Source organism: Mobula hypostoma, chromosome 14, assembly GCF_963921235.1.
Source record: "Mobula hypostoma chromosome 14, sMobHyp1.1, whole genome shotgun sequence".
NCBI classification, from domain to species: Eukaryota; Metazoa; Chordata; class Chondrichthyes; order Myliobatiformes; family Myliobatidae; genus Mobula; species Mobula hypostoma.
The window spans coordinates 11,577,301-11,594,559 of NC_086110.1; the positions used below are offsets into that span (position 1 = coordinate 11,577,301).

A 17,259-nucleotide genomic window follows, 5' to 3' on the forward strand; every position below is an offset into this window, starting at 1 on the left:
AAAAGGCAGGTAGGATTAAGGAAAACCTCAATAGACAATAGGTGCAGGAGTAGGCCATTCGGCCCTTCGAGACAGCACCGCCATTCACTGTAATCATGGCTGATCATCCACAATCAGTACCCCGTTCCTGCCTTCTCCCCATATCCCTTGACTCTGCTATCATTAAGAGCTCTATCTAACTCTTTCTTGAAGGCATCCAGAGAATTGGCCTCCACTGCCTTCTGAGGCAGACCATTCCACAGATTCACAACTCTCTGGGTGAAAAAGTTTTCCCTCAACTCCATTCTAAATGGCCTACCCCTTATTCTCAAATGGTGGCCTCTGGTTTTGGACTCCCCCAACATCGGGAACATGTTTCCCTCTGATATGTCTCAATCAGATCCCCTCTTATCCTTCTAAATTCCAGTGTATACAACCACAGTCGCTCCAATCTTTCAACATATGACAGTCTTGCCATCCCAGGAACAAGTGTTCTACACATACATGAAGAACAGGAGGATGACTAAAGTGAGTGTAGGACCGATCAGGGATACAAGAGGAAAGGTGTGCCTGCAGTTGGAGGAGGTCCTTAATGAATACTTCTCACCAGTATTCACCACTGAGAGGAAACTTGATGGTGAGGTCAGCGCAGAACAGACTGGTATACTGGAACACGTTGATGATAAGAAAGAGGATGTGCTGGAAGTTTTGAAAATCTTGAGGGTAAATAAGTTCCCAGGACCTGACAGGAAATACCTCAGGTTGTTTATTCCTTTGTTCAAGAAAGTTAATAGGGATAATCAAGGGAATTATATAGCAGTGATGGGCAAACTATTGGAGAGGATTGTTAGAGAATGGATTTGGGGAAGTATAATCTGATTAGAGATGGTCAGCATTGCTTTGGGAGGAGCGGGTTGTGCCTCACAAGCCTGATTATACTGTTTGAGGAAGTGACAAAACAAATCAATGAAGACAGAGCATTAGAATGGTATATATGGATATATGGATTTCAGTGAGGCATTTTGCCAAGGTTTGCCAAGGCAGGCTCATTCAGAAAGTCCGGAGGCATGGGACCCAGGGAAACTTGGCTGAGTGAACTCAGCGTTGGCTTGCCCACAGAAGGCACAGAGTGGTAGTAGATGGAGCATATTCTGCCTGGAGGTCAGTGACCAGTGGAGGTCTGTTCTGGGACTCCTGCTCTTTGTGATTTTGCTAAATGACTTGGATGAGGAAGTGGAAGGGTGGGTTAGTAAGTCTGCAAATGACATGAAGTGATGTTGTGGATAGTGTAGAAGGTTATAGTTTACAACGGGACATTGATAGGATTCAGAGCAGAGCTGAGCAGAGAGGTGGCGGATGGAGTTCAATACTAAAAAGTGTGAAGTGATTCATTTTGGAAGGTCAAACTTGAAGGCAGAATGCAGGGTTAATGGTAGGATTCTTAAGTGTGGAGAAGTGGTGGGATTTGGGGTCACATTGATAGATCCCTGAATGTTGCCCCACAAGTTGATAGGTTGGATAAGAAGGCGTATTGTGTATTGGCCTTCATTAGTCTGGGAAATTAGTTCAAGAGCCGCAAGGTGGTGTTGCAGGTCTATAAAACTCTGGTTGGACCACGTGGAATATTGAGTACAGTTCTGGTCCTCTCAGTATAAGTAGGATGTGAAAGCTTTAAAGGATATTTACCAGGATGCTGCCCTGGATTGGAGAGCATGCCTTATGAGTAAAGGTTGTGTGAGCCAGGGCTTTTCTCTTTGGAGCAAAAGAGGAGGAGAGGTTACTTGATAGAGGTGTCTAAAATGATTAGAGGCATAGATAGTGGGCAGCAAGACTTTCCTAGGTGGAAATGGTTAATAGGAGATGGCATAATTTTAAGGTGATTGGAGGAAAGTATAGGGAAGATGTCAGGGGTAAGGTTTTACACACAAAGAGGTGGATGCATCAAACGCCATGCCACAGGTGGTAATAGAGGCTGGTACATTAGGGGCATTTATGAGGTTCTTTGATAGGCACATGGATGAAAGAAAACCGGAGGACAATGTGAGAAGGAAGGGTTAGATTGATCTCAGAGTAGGTTAAAAGGTTGACACAACATCATGGGCCAAAGGTCCTGTAATGTGTAGTACTGTTTATAAAATAGTTCAGCCTTGGCCTGTTTTGTCTTGTAGTGTTCAAGAAGTCACCAATTACAAGATTATCAGTAGAATTGTACTCCATCAATTAGGGCTTTTGACCTCAAGTCTGCAGATAAGGGCTCAGCTCTAAGCTTCCTATCCCTCCTGAGCCACCTTGTGGTGTCACTAATTCCACTTCGGACAACATTTCTAATTCATATTTTGAAGGTATTGGGTTTTAACTTGTGGTAGAGTGGGATACGGATTGCTTTATTTACTATGTGGCAAGGATGAATTTTCCTTCTGTGCCTGGTTTTATTCGTCCATGAAGAGTTCTCCTCCTGCACTTGGGCCCCAGACTGTCCATGATCCTCTGTCCACAAAGCAGGTGGGAAGTGTTCGAGAGACACTAGAGGGAGTGCAGGAGACGGATCATAACCTGGCTGTGCTTTAGTCAGTGGGATACATTGATTCACAGAGCCTGGAACCAAATAAAGGGTGAAATCCAAAGGAGCCAATAACTCATTCCCTCCTCCTACTTAAAGAATTAATTCATGATTGTCTTCATTGTCTTCCAATCACTATCTTGCTTTCTTTACAGGTAAATTAAACCTAGTGGACTTGGCAGGCTCTGAGCGTGTTGGGAAGTCGGGGGCAGAGGGTCCCCGGCTAAGAGAAGCTCAGAACATCAACAAGTCCCTGTTGGCCCTTGGTGATGTCATCTGTGCACTGCGCTCCAAACAGCCGTACATTCCTTTCCGTAACTCCAAGCTGACCTACCTGCTACAGGACTCCCTCAGCGGTGACAGCAAAACCCTCATGATGGTCCAGGTGAGAAATCTTGCTGCTCTTTGCAACAAACCCCCCCGCCCCCGCGGTGTAACCTTGGACCTGTAGAGGGGTGGGAATGGCAGCTCCTGTAAGCAGCAGAACCCTTGCTGGTCTTCAGGGGGTTAGGAGATGAGGTACGGGGGTTGAGAGTTGGGTAAGTGGGAAAAGGAGCATAGAACAGCTCTAGAGTAGTAAAGGCTGTTAGGATTTGAGGCGTGTAAAAGGAATGTGAGTTTGACTATGCACTGTTTAATTTCAAGGCAATGATTCTGCACTGATGGTGGGGGTTGTCACTGAAGTGTGTTTTGGTTGAAGTATTGGCAGGGTTACTAGTGATACATGAATGACATGCTTCCATCACATGATTGACAGATGGACAGCTTTCAGTATGGGCACTCCTTCCATAGTCATTTGTGTGGTTGAAACTCTGAAGTTCCGGGATCCTGCTGTCATTACAGCAAAGGCTGGTTTGTATACTAGATGGTTGCACTGAGTTGTATTGGATAGCACAGTGAAGTTTCACTTCTAACTCCTCAGCAATTGAAGCAGTCTGTCCCTGTATATAGCATGACGGACAGCATTCAGGCATGGGCTGAGTGGCAAGTAAGAAATGTGCCAGCCTCTGACAGTCTTCAAAAGGAAAGTGTGTTCTGCTCATATTCAATGCCGTCACCCAGAACATCTCCATCATCTATTGATCAAAAACTGGGATAAGCCAGCCACTTAACCACTGTGATTACGAGAGCTGAAGAGAGGCAACATATCCTGTGGGGCGGGGGGTGGGGGGAGTGACTCACCAATACCTCGGAGCCTTTCTGTATTCCACAAATGACAAGTCAGGAATTGGGTGGAACACACTCCACTTGACTGAAGACCAGAGTCCAAGATCAAAGTAAGTTTACTTTCAAAGTACACGTGTCATGATATACTAGAGATTCATTTTCATGCAGACCATCCAGGGTAAAGCAGCCTGATGGATTGGTGCCCAGAACATACCTTCCTCCCAACTGCAAGTAGACAGTGGCAACCCTCACCTAGGTTACTCCAACAGCATCTCACTCATCTGCGACCACCTCCACCAGGGAGGACGTCAGATGATGGGACCACCACCGCCTGCAGATTCACTATCCAAGTCCTGACTTGGAGATGGTCACTGCTTCACCTCACTGGAACTGTGTTAACTGTTCCCCCACTAAGCTCCCTTCCCAAAGCCTTCCAGTCCTTGTCCTGAGGGTATTACCAAGGCAAGGAGATAACTTGCCATCCCTCACTTGAGGGTGCACAACAAATACTGGTCCATGTTCCAAAGAGTGACTGAATAATGATGCACGGTGTCAGCTTGAGAGAGTGAGACCTGGGTTATGTAACTACATTTTACGTGGGGCACCTCAGTATATGTCTTGCTTGACCCCGTGTTTGTTCTGATTTAGTGGTGTCTCACCAACTGAATGATGCTGTAATTCAGCAACCAGGGCTAGGAATGCGTGGGGTTATTATGGGAGCTGGGCTCTTACTGCAGCAGATTCTTATCAGACCTCGGGTTGCTTTCCGCAGGTGTCTCCAATGGAGAAGAATGTCAATGAGAGCATTTGCTCACTGAAGTTTGCCCAGAGGGTGCGGTCAGTGGAACTGGGAGCTGCTGGACGCAGGGGGGAAAGTCAACACTGTTCCAATCGCCAGGAATGTGAGGTGAATGTTTTCCTATCCAGAGGGTGCTGGAACTAGTGGAGAAGGGAAAGGTCTTTTACCTGAAACATTAATGGTTTCTTCTCTGCAAATGTTGCTTGCCCTGTGGAAATTTTCCACCATATTCTTTTTCAAGCACATTGTTTCAGAGGGGTCTAAACGATATTGGGGCTGGTGGATTAGAATATGGAAGGGAAAGTAACTTGGATTTAGTGAATTTAAAAGGAGCGTGGAAAGTATTTGTTGACCTGACATTATTTTCCAATTTGTGACATGCTCTGTGTGTGGTTCGCCCTTTAGATGATTGCTGTGTACAGCTGCAATACCTGCAGCTTAACGGTCAAAGAAACCAAAATCATTAAAGATGTTCCCATTAGTATTCTTCTGCAGAGCGAGGATTATTTCTGATTTATGCCAATTACAGATTTAAAGATCGACTTGGATTAGTTTTCATATCTTGGATGAAACATGTAATATTTCAGTAAAGCATTTGGGATAAACACATGCTGCTGAAGGGTCTAATCCTGATTTGCCAATTGTTTATTTCTCTCCATAGATGCTGCCTGACCTGCTGAGTTCCTCCAGCATTTTGTGTGTGTGTGTGTTTGGGTAAATGTGTCACTGCTTTCATTCCGACGTGAAGGCAGTAAATTTCATCTCTCATTGAAATTTAGATAATTTTTGTTTACCTTTGAATCTGTAATTAGCACCAGTAAGAAATAATACTCATCACAACAGCTAATATGTATATCTTTAATGGTTTCTGTCTCTTTATCCATTAACTATTTCTGGTACTTTAATTAGCTATTTTAAGTAAAACTGTATACGTTCTTTATTTGGCCTGGCCTTCTGAAAAAGCTTCTCTTCCTAGACTCTCGTTGTCGCCTCCAACAGTTCCGTACACAGGCACCCATTTCTCAGCATCTCTGCTGCTGCTTTGCAACACCCCAAAACGCAGCATCAGTTTACACACACAAGCTGAAGATGGCCAGTTTCACCTCGTTATCATCTCCGTTGACTGTAACTGGTGAGACAGATTTTAAATGCAGCCCTCCTTCATCCACCTCCCTGCAATTACAGTTCAGCAGCAACTCCATTTCAAAATTCTGGTCCTCTTTTAAGCCTTCCCTCCTCTCACCCTTCCACCACCTCAGAAAGCTGTCTTCCCCACTTTCAGATTACTCTGCAGTCTCGTGTCCTAGTGTGGCTCTTTGTCTCTCGCTCTGCGATTCTCTCACTGAATATATTTTGTGGTGACCATAGATACAGATTTTAATAGCCAAGTTTTTATATAGCTAGACATACTCATTTTCTTTGTTGCTGACTGTCAGATGTGATTGGATAATGCTAACATGAAGCCTTTTGAGATGTTTCACTATTAAATGTATAAATGAGAGATTTTTGTTTGTCCTCTTACCACTCTAGAACATAGGACGTTACAGCACAGGAACAGGCCTTTGGTCTCTGATGCTGTGCTGACCTTTTAAGCTAATACAGTAACATCTAATTCCTTCTACCTGCACATGGTCTCTGTTCTCTTCATAATCATGTGCCTACACAAGAGGCTCTTAAACACATCTACCAATACCACTGACAGTGTATTCCAAGAACACACCACCACTCTGTGTAAACATAAAAGTTACCCTGAAAATCTCCTTTGAACTTCACCCTCTCATCATAAATGCATGCTATTTAGAATTAGACATCGCAGAGAAAATTACACTAAACATAGTTTTATAATTTTAGCAATATAAAGTTCTGATTTTTGAATTTAAAGGCAGGTATGGCATACACGAGATTCTGCAGATGCTGGAAATCTTGAGCAACACACACACACAATGTTGGAGGAACTTAGTAAGCCAGGCAGCGTCTATGGAGGGGGCTAAATAGTTAATGTTTTTGGCCGAGACCCTTCATCAGGACTGGCATCATATACACTGCTTTTATCACCCTATCAACTTGTGTGACCATTTTCAGGGAGCTATGGACTTGAACCCCAAGATCTTTCTGAATATCAACAGTGATAAGAGTCCTGCCATTAACCGTGCACTTTCCTTGTACATTTGATCTCTCACACTTGCCTAAATAACACTTGGGTGCCACAGTAGCCCAGCCGTTAATGTGGCACCATTACAGCTCGGGACATTCTGGTGTTTGGCATTCAATTCTGGCACCATGTTAGGAGTCTCTGTACTGTAGAATGCATGGATTCTCCCCAGGCACCCCAGTTTCCTCCCACAGTCAAAGACGGATCAGGCCGGTTCATTGATTATTGTAAATTGTCCAGTGATTAGATTAATCGAGGTTGTGGAGTTGCTAGGCTGGCCTGGCTCGCAAGGCAGGAAGGGCTACTCCACACTGTATTGCTAAATAAATAGATAAAATTCTACCTGCCATTTCTCTACCCACATCTGCGACTGATCTCTATCCTACTGTAATCTTTGGCATTCTTCTGCACTGTCTACTGTGTCACCAGTCATTGTGTCATCTGTAAACATAATAATCCACCCATTCACATTTATATCTATATCTAAATAGATATATAGATATCTCTGCCTCCCACAACAGCTGATGCTCCAGTATAGATCACTGCAGAACACAGACCACCAGCCAGAGTGAGACCATTGTCCGCTATCCTATGTCAAAGCTGATATTTCAGAACTGCTATTTAGCCTTTGGATAATTAAAAATCACCAGTTCACGAGGATTTCTGTGTCTAGCAGATTCTGTTTACATGCTGTGCAAAACATTGCACACTACCACCTTCTTGCAGTACATGGGTTGGTGAGGTTTCTGATTGCTAATGTGAGTGATGGTTTTTATATCAGGCTTCTGTGCAAATGGTCACGTGGGGACAAGGTGGTTCACCAACTGACAGGTATCTCCTTTTGCAGTTAGAATCTTCGCTGTCAGCTGTTCAACAAGGACGACACAACAGCTATTCAGGAGGGAAGAGTACAGCAGGGAAAAGGAGGCTGGTGACATCAAGTATGGAAATCCTGTACCTAATTGCTCTTTTTGGGGAGGGGGCAGATGGTCAGTGTTGTGATTGTGGTAGGATTAGGATGAAGTGGGTTCACAAAAGTTTATTTAGCTCTCAGCATTGTTGGCACTGGGCACTGCTGTTGGGTTGTGTTCTTTATCAGCTGCAGATGATGCGGAGCACACGAGAAGCAATGATTTATTCCTGGTCTGCATCAGCCTTCCAGCATAAGGACCTACTCTCTCAACAAGCAGTTCCACACTGCAGCAGTTTTGAATAAATCCTAGCCTTGTAGCACCCTAGAAATCCAGCAGGATCCTTGAACCCCACTGCCTTCCTCTCTTGCGGTGTCAAAATCAGAGCAATACACTATGGGTTCTGGCATTTCAGCCTGACAAGTCCATGATGCCCACCCAGTTAGTCCCAATTTCCCCTAAAACCCTGCTCCTCCCTGCTAGGTACTGTACCTGCCTCAACCATCCTCTGAGTCAAAATGTTGCCCCTCAGGTCCCCTTCTCACACTAATTCTATGCCCTCCGGTTTTACACTCCACTAATCCCGGGGAGAAGACTGCTCATAATTTGAAACATTTCTATAAGGACACCCCTCATTCTCCTATGGTCCAGGGAATAAAGACCTTGCCTGGCCAACCTCTCTCTACAACTCAGGCCCTGTAGTCCTGGCACCACCTTTTCTGGACTCTTTCCAGTTTAAGCATGTCTTTCCTCTAACAGGATGACCAGAACTGTGTACAGTACTTGAAATGCGGTGTCACCGACTTCTGCAACTGCAACATATGTCCCAACTCCCTATGCTGAGTGCCCTGAGAAAGACCAACGTATTGAGGAATCAGAGCCTGCAGAAGAAGGACTTAAGATAGATTTGGAGAAAGGGCAAAGAAGTGGCTCATGGAATATAGTGTCAGGAAGTGTATTGTCACGCATTTTTATAGAAGGAATAAAGGCATAGACTATAATCTAAATGGAGAGGAAATTCAAAAATCAGAGGTGCAAAGGGACTTAAGAGTCCTCATGCAGGATTCCTTAAAGATTAGCATGCAGGTTGAATTGGTGGTAAAGAAGGCAAATGCAATGTTAGCATTTATTTCAAGAGAAGAATATAACAGCAAGGATGTGATGATTATGTTTCATAAGATATTGGTCAGACTGCAATGGGAGTATTATAAGCAGTTCTGAGCCCCCTAAGATATGCTGGCATTGGAGAGGGCCCAGAGGTGGTTCACACGAATGATTCTCAAGATGGAGTCTGTACTCACGCAAGATTTGAAGAATAGGAGGAAGGCAGGAGAATGGGATTGATGGGGATAATAAATCAGCCATGATGGAATGTTGGAGCAGACTCGATGGGCTGAATGCTTTAGTCCTGCTCTGATGTCTTTTGGTCCTAAAAGCACCCCCACCCCCACTTACCATTGATTCCATTTCTTTCAAACAGACTCATCCAATTGCCCTCTATATCCTGTCTATTTTCACCCTTCCCAAAATTAGCTCTGCTCCAATTTGAGGTGTCACCAGAACCTGTGGACCTGGTCTATCCTTTTCCATCACTATCTTAACATGAATGGAATTATGGTCACTGGAGCCAAAGAACTCCCTGATTGCCACTGTGGTTACCCTGTCTCATGCCAGAAGAAGAGGTCCAACATTGCACCCTTTTGAGTAGGGCCTTCTATAGATTGACTCAGGAAACCCTCTTAGACACATTTCACAAATTCCACCCTGTTTGGACCCTTAACACTCTGGATGGTCCATTCAGTACCAGGGAAATTAAAATTTACCACTAATAAACCCTATTATTACAATCACTAAATACAACTCTGAGCAATTTCCCTGCACAACTGCTCCTCAAGCTGACTGTTGGGGTGGGGTCAATAATACAACCCCACTAGTGATCCTCCCCTTGTTTCTGTGTCCTGCCCACATAGCGTCATTTGACGATCCCCAAAGAATGTCCTCTCTACATACTGTTATGTCCTCCCATATCAAAAGGCTACACCCCTCCTTGTATGCCTGTAACAGCAGTATCCTGGAAACCTAAACTGCCAGTCCTGCCCTTCTCTCAGCTATGTTTCTGCTAAGCCTATAACATCAAAGTTCTCTGAACAGTCCACGCTCTTGAGTTTATCTGACTTAATCTGTTAAATCTCAAACACCTAAATAAATGAAGTTGTAGTAGCAGCAAGATGGACTTTGCAACATCTGTGGGACTAATATGTGTTGGGACTAGTTTTTCCAGAGGCTGCTGTGCTCTTAATGTCCTTCAAAGAAGTCCCCATGTGCACCTAAGCATGACTTTCAGTTGTATTGTTCAGCAGTCTTGGTGCATCCCATCTGTGTACACGAACATTCAATTGCAAATAGGACGATGAACTTGGGGGTAAAAAAGTAGTTTATGAGAGAAACATAGATTCTTTTGGGTTCCTTGCAAGTGTACACTTCATGGCTTGAGTTATTTTAATCACCCTGTACTCCCATGTCATTGACGGACATAATGAAATCATTCCCTAAGCAAAGGTCCTTTGGTGCATTACTTGGACCATGTTGTCCTGGGGCATTCATGGGACAATACTCTGTATTACTCCCCCATCCTGCATTATATATATATGTATGTATACAGATTTCCCCCGCCATCCGAAGGTAGAGCGTTCCTATGAAACGGTTCATAAGCCGAAATGTCGTAAAGCGAAGAAGCAATTACCATTTATTTATATGGGGAAAATTTTGTGAGCGTTCGCAGACCCAAAAATAACCTACCAAATTATGCCAAATAACACATAAAACCTAAAATAACAGTAACATATAGTAAAAGCACAAATGATATGATAAATACACAGCCTATATAAAGCAGAAATACTTTTCCACAATCATTTCTGCACTGTTCTCCGTAGCGAAAATCTCACGCAAGCGCTGTTGACAAAAACACGCGCAAGCGCCTCCAGTAACCTTTAAGCTATGAAGCTGCCAAATCATACCAAATAACACGTAAAAATACACAGCCGATATAAAGTAGAAATAATGTATGTACAGTGTAGTATCACTTACCGGAATCGGGACAGCGCCGAGTACACTGATGATGGTGTGTTAGACTGAGTCGCCGCAGGTTGGGTGGTGCAGTGGCCCTCACCCTCCAGGCCACCAACCGATACTGATCAGCGAAGCATGCAGGGGTGCAGCGGTAGCCGTGAGGCACACAGCACATCTTTAAGAAAAAAGCTGAAACAAACATGCTAATTAATTAAGTGCCGCCGGGCACGTAATTGTCGGCCCAGATCTGTGCTGATTTCCGATTGGGTTGTCTCCGATCTGGGCCAACAATTACGTGTCGGGCAGCACCTAATTAATTAGCATGTTTATTTCGGCTTTTTTCTTAAAGATGTGCTGTGTGCCTCCCGGCTACCGCTGCATTCTCTGTGAATCGGTATCTGTCTGTGGCCTGGAGGTTGGGGTGGTGGGACACTGGGGTGTCATCTCGTCATCGTCTGTTTCCATTAGGGCAGGTAGGTCATCTTCTATCTCTGCCCGCCTCGATGTCGAGGTTCGTCGTCTGCTGTGGCTGATGTGGAAGGCTTGCTTGACTGCTGAGCCTCGCGCATTTTTCTATCACACAGTTCTTTGTTATACTTTATACTTTATTATCGCCAAACAATTGGTACTAGTACAATCATCACAGCGATATTTGATTCTGCGCTTCACACTCCCTGGATTACAAATATTAAATATTAAAAATAGTTAAAATTAGTAAATATTAAAAATTTAAATTATAAATCATAAATAGAAAATAGAAAAATGGGAAGAAAGGTAGTGGAAGAAAACCAAGAGGCAGGTCCGGATATTTGGAGGGTACGGCCCAGATCCGGCTCAGGATCCGTTCAGCATTTTTATCACAGTTGGAAAGAAGCTGTTCCCAAATCTGGCCATACGAGTCTTCAAGCTCCTGAGCCTTTTCCCGGAGGGAAGAGGGACGAAAAGTGTGTTGGCTGGGTGGGTCGTGTCCTTGATTATCCTGGCAGCACTGTTCCAACAGCGTGTGGTGTAAAGTGAGTTCACAGACGGAAGATTGGTTTCTGTGATGTGCTGCGTCGTGTTCACGACCTTCTGCAGCTTCTTTCGGTCTTGGACAGGACAACTTCCATACCAGGTTGTGATGCACCCTGGAAGAATGCTTTCTACGGTGCATCTATCAAAATTAGTGAGGGTTTTAGGGAACAGGCCAAATTTCTTTAGCTTTTTCAGGAAGTAAAGGCGCTGGTGGGCCTTCTAGGCAGTGAACTCTGCATGGTTGGACCAAGTCAGGTCATTTGTGATATTGACCCCGAGTAACTTAAAGCTTTTGACCTGTTCCACCTGGTTTGTAAGGCCTCAAACCATCTTGCAAATATCCCCTAAACCTACGTAGCCTTTAAAAATTAAAGTCATACTTCATCATTGCAGCGAAAATCTCACGTAGTTGCTTCACACTCAGTTCGCTACTGCATCCGGTTTCGATTGTTATCCTTTTTTCTTCCAATTGCATCAGCTATTCATCTATGAGATCTTGGTCATGGGATGCCAAAACCTCTTCAACATCATGTTCGTCAGCTTCCACAAGCCAAACTCAAGTTGTCCTTACTTCATTCACCATGATTAAAACGCTTAATTATGTCTAGTTTTACACTAAGTGTAACACTCTTACGAGCTCTTTTAGGCTTTTCCGATACCATAGAACTCATCTTGCTAACGACTGCTCACAGGCATGTGTTTAAGCAATGCCGGTGAGAATGCAGTTCCAAATCCGGGGGAGAGCGGCTGATTTTTTTCATAACAGTGAAAACACCTTCTGAAAGTGAAAACAGGGTATTAATGTAGGTCTTTCGTAACTGTAAGGTTTTGTAAAGCAAACGTTCGAAAAGCGGGGGACACCTGTATGTGTATCATTTGTGGAATCCTTTGCTAGCACCTGGATTATTTTTAAGGTCACATTTTATTCTATTTTTTTTTTAATTATTTTAGAGATACAGCGTGGAATAGGGCCACCCGGCCCTTCAGGTCACACCTCCCAGCAACCCTCAATTTAATCCTAGCCCAATCACGAGACATTTTACAATGAGCAATTAACCTACTAGTCAGTGTGTTCTTGGACTGTGGGAAGAAACTCGAGCACACAGAGGAAACCTATGCTTTCCACAGGGAGGATGTACAGACTCCTTATAGAGGACACTGGGATTGAACTCTGATGCCAAGCAGTAATAGTATTGCGCTAACCACTATGCTACTGTTGTGCCCTTTTTTATTTTTGGTAATCTTTAAACTCAAATTTTGCTTGCTCTGTTTAATGTTATTCAGCTGATCCATCTGTTTTCCCTGCAGGTGAAGTAAGCCATTGATGGGGTCAGCAGTGCTGTCTGGAGCATGGAACCTTGTCCCAGTATATAATGTCAGCAAGCCTATACTTCCCAGTGTAGATCACAAGCCAATAACTGTATATTTATATACTTCAACTCCATACATGTATACAATCTGGTTTTTAAGAAGTTAATGCACGGAATAGAGCTCATTACTTATTTTTTTTACTATAAATATTAAAAGATTTTTATATTGTCTACTTTTTTTTAAACCTGTCATTTGATATCCAAAGGTATTCATTGAACATACAACTACACTGTCCTTTTTATGTTCTGCTTGATACTTGTTTTACTCATTGTACTCCAAATCCTGCGCTGCTTGCAGTCACCATACATTTTGGGCAAAGTGCCAAATATTACATTAGGTGAAGTTGCACTGTGAGAAGTTCAGCACAAATTGGTTGTCCAAAATAGTTGTGGAGACTGACCTATTTATTTAAAAAATGCCATAAAGAACTTTCTGACCAGGGATTGTCTCCTGCCATTTGCAGACTTTGGCTGTTTCTTCATTTTGGATGGAACCGTAGTTCACAAATGCAGATATTATGGTATTAAGCCTCATTACCAGAAATCCTATTTGTGGCCGCTGGGCTTTGAGCTGACCTTTAGCTACTGCAGTCCTTGGATTACAGTTGAATTTTAAGAATTTCTATGTTTTAGTGTAGAGACAAGGCCCACATCTTAACCACAGATCAAACATCGGACATTAGCTGCTGACAGGAACCAGTGGAGTTGGCCAGGAAATTGGGAAGTGATTCTGGTGAAGGATTACCATCTCCCAGCAGTGTAAGTTGGAAACTGGCAGATGTGGAGAAGCGAGGATGTAGTGGTGATGGTGAAAAGGTCAGCCTGCCATTTTAAACCTTTGGAACCCGTGATGTCTGATGGCTTATTTAAATATTGCAGTAGATTGGGCTAAGGTTGCATTTATGCCAGAATACTGCTCACTTGCTGAATTAATGAATGCAGCATCTAATTAGAAACAGAAGTAATTGCTGAACCAAAAACTTGTTTTTCTACTACTTTAATGCTGCTGCTGTATTTGTTCCTTGTGTGGCTGTGGCTAATAGCTGGTATCCCTGTTGTTGAGATAGGAACTCAACTTTATCATATCAGCCTAGGGGTCTCTTTTCCCTTCTGGGCCGTGCTGACTTCAGGAATGTATTTATATTTTAAAAAAAGCATGCTGGAGCAGAAACATAATCTAATCCAAAAGCTGCTAAAGTGACTTCAGTGGCCCAAGCATCTATCCCTCTAACATTGTTGTTTTTTGACAAAAAGGCCCATGGTGAGATACAAATTAGGTCAGGAAGCATGTGTAAAGAGAAACACTGAGCAATATTTTGTTTGTTCAGATTATGCTTAGTTTTACAAAATTTACTTTCTGGGTTGGAAAGCCAGTAATAATTCTCTTCTAAATCCTCCACAACCCCAATGATGGAAGTTGGAGGTCAGATGAAGGCATTGTTGGTCTTAGAAAGCCAGAAGTATGGGGTGGCAGCATCCTTTGGTGAAAGCTTCCAGCAAGGATTACTGAGGAAAATATGATCTATTTCAGTAATGCATGTTCCCATTACTCAGAACTTGTGTTGAATCATCTGTTGCTTGAAATCTGTACTGATTCAATGAAATGTACCTATCTGTAAAGTTGGATGTTGCCATCTAATTGGGTTCAAATAAAACCTAGTTTATTCAACTTCAGAACTGCTTTACACCATTGTTACTCTTTTTTTTAAACAGCAGCTTTTGTATTGCATGGCAAGAAAAGGTTAAGGGGTTTTATTTTGTGTGGGGTGGGAGGGAGTTGGTGATGGTCAGGGTAGGAACTTGAACAACACAGTCAAAAAATTTGGTTTATTATGTAGATGTTCATATTTACATAATTTACATTTTCCAACATGACAGTGGAGTACTAATGTTACTCTTCAAACACCTGACCTGTAATTGGGCTACAAATCAACATAATACAGCATTGTGATTGCAAAATAGCAAGATGCATCTTAAATAAAGGTGAAACAGTGCCCAGTTCCAAAACACTAAGTATAAAAACAGATGGCATGTTGTTTAAATAGCAGGGCTAATTTAAAATGACTTTAGTTAATTGGACACCATGTAAACTAGCTGCAGCATTCCTGTTCCTCAGGCTATAGGTGTGTCATTGTCATGGGAGCACAGTCAACCCTAAAATATTGAGGTTCAAGTTACATTGTGAACTGTTTGTGAAAGTAAACCAGGTCACAAATTTTACTCAGGTTACTGATCCTGCACGGGAAGCAAAACCTAGCATGACTTGGTTTCAAACTTCTTTGAAAAACAAACCTCACTTTAACATTAATTCTTAGTTCTATTTTAAGAGGCAAAGTAAAATCATTAGATACTAGGGCTGCAAGATTGTTTAAATGTTCAGAAGATGTAGAAGAAAATGAATAATGTATGAAATACAATTTGGCTAAAGCAATGTACTTTAGCCCACAGCGAGTTTGAGGGAAAGAGCCTGCTGTATGGAAATCAAGCAAGCACACATTTGATTTCCCTCAAGGGCAATTCTGCACTTCCCCAACACAAACCATAAACAGAGGACTTGCAATCAGGATTAAAAGTAAATAGTTGTACATTCCACATATTTAAAAAAATCTAAACCCGTTAAAGCAATGATAGAGTTCTCATTTCATGCTTATAGTTCTACAAGTAAACAGGCTGTGATGGTACATATTCAGTCATTTCCAAATAAACCCAGTTGATTCTATAAGTACTAACCATCACCAGGATGGACAAGGCTAGTGTCACTATGTGATACTTATTGTACAGTGAAATGTTAACTTACAAGGATTGGAGATTTGAATTTATTTAATCTTAATGTATGAATGGAAGATAAAGGACTCAAAACAAGTCAACACGTTAACAATGCAAAACGTTCAAGAATGTCTTTCTTCGGCATTGTTGACCAACAGGGTAGATTCAAAACCAACAAGAGGCAAGGTTTAGTTAAGAATCAATTTCCCTGGGTCTTTCTTCATTGTAAATATCAAAAGAAGAAGTGGTGTTTGCAGTAATATTCAAAAAACCTTTGAGGCTTATCTTTGCTTAACTACCTAGATTTTTGTAAACTCTGAAAAAAAGTCTACTTGCAGAAAGCAATTTGGTCACCGAATCATTTGTTGGCATTCTCTGCAAAAGGATGTTTATTACATGAACCTCAAGTCAGTTCTGGAAGAGGATTACGGAGATGATTGTCATTCAAAAGCTGCCATTAGAAGCTGTAGTTCACGAAAGGCACTACCTTGCCGGCCAGGTATTCCTGCTTTACTTTGAAGAATTGGAAGCAAGTTTTTTAACTGCTTGTAACAAAGTTTGCACTTCTGGTGCCTGAGGAAGAAAGGAAAACAAGTCAGAGCACCGTAACATTTAAAAATTTCATTTTTATATTAGTTTCAGTAATATCAGAGTTTCATTTCCCTAAAACAGATCATTCTCATTCAAAAGGTGGAAAAATTACAAATAACCATTTATCACATTCTCCCCGCTTTTTGGGAAACAGTGGAAAATTAATGCATAATCATTGTTTTTAAAAAAAGGTAGATCTTTTAATTTCTTCTAAACCTGGCTAACTAGATGCTGTTTGTAGCAATTTCAAGTGGAATAATATATGCAAGAGATGGACTAAAAACAATGAGTACCATCAAACCATGTATCCAGAATTCTACATTTTGATGGCCAGGGGATCCTTACCTTATTATTATTACCTTAAGGCAATTAAACCTTAATCTGGACCATGTCCACTGTTGAGAAACCCATGGAGAGGAGAAGGAAATCGATAACTACATCTGAATATGCAAGGCATAATCAGTCAAAGCCAAGGTAAACAAGCCTGGCAGGGATATTTCATAAATCGAACATGGGCCTGAAAAGCTTCCTTTGTAATCTGTGATACAGAGAAAGACATTACATCAACTTCTGTGTGGACTGCAATGTTCCGACAAGAACTGTCCTTGGTTATTCAAATAACAAGCCATGGGTGACAAAGGACATCCAGGACATCCTGAACGCTAAAAAGAGGGTGTTTAGAGATGGAAATAGTGAGGAGCTGAGGGACATACAGAGTGACCTGAAAGTCAGGATCAGGGAGGCTAAAGACAGGTACAGGAGGAAGCTTGAGTGGAACCTCCAGCAGAACAACATGGGAGAGGTCTGGAGGGGGATGAAGACCATCACTGGGTTCTGGCAAACCAGCAACAGAGGAGCGGAAGGCAGTGTGGACAGGGCCA

At 42.5% G+C, this 17,259-nt stretch overlaps 2 protein-coding genes across 8 annotated transcripts in view; one reads left to right on the forward strand and one right to left on the reverse strand.

Annotated features, from left to right (window-relative positions):
* Positions 1-14,695, forward strand: part of kifc3 (kinesin family member C3) — an 81,958-nt gene extending 67,263 nt beyond the window's left edge. For all 6 annotated transcript variants that reach the window (XM_063066671.1, XM_063066670.1, XM_063066674.1 and 3 more), the window contains 4 exons: positions 2,695-2,924; positions 4,479-4,613; positions 7,505-7,598; positions 12,960-14,695. In XM_063066671.1, coding sequence (XP_062922741.1) covers positions 2,695-2,924; positions 4,479-4,613; positions 7,505-7,598; positions 12,960-12,976 — 476 coding nt within the window. In that variant the 3' untranslated portion in view covers positions 12,977-14,695. The remainder of the gene's footprint in view (positions 1-2,694; positions 2,925-4,478; positions 4,614-7,504; positions 7,599-12,959) is intronic.
* A 153-nt stretch (positions 14,696-14,848) lies between these two features.
* katnb1 (katanin p80 (WD repeat containing) subunit B 1) overlaps positions 14,849-17,259 on the reverse strand; it is a 77,223-nt gene continuing 74,812 nt past the window's right edge. For both annotated transcript variants that reach the window (XM_063066677.1, XM_063066676.1), the window contains one exon: positions 14,849-16,360. In XM_063066677.1, the coding sequence (XP_062922747.1) occupies positions 16,228-16,360 (133 nt within the window). In that variant the 3' untranslated portion in view covers positions 14,849-16,227. The remainder of the gene's footprint in view (positions 16,361-17,259) is intronic.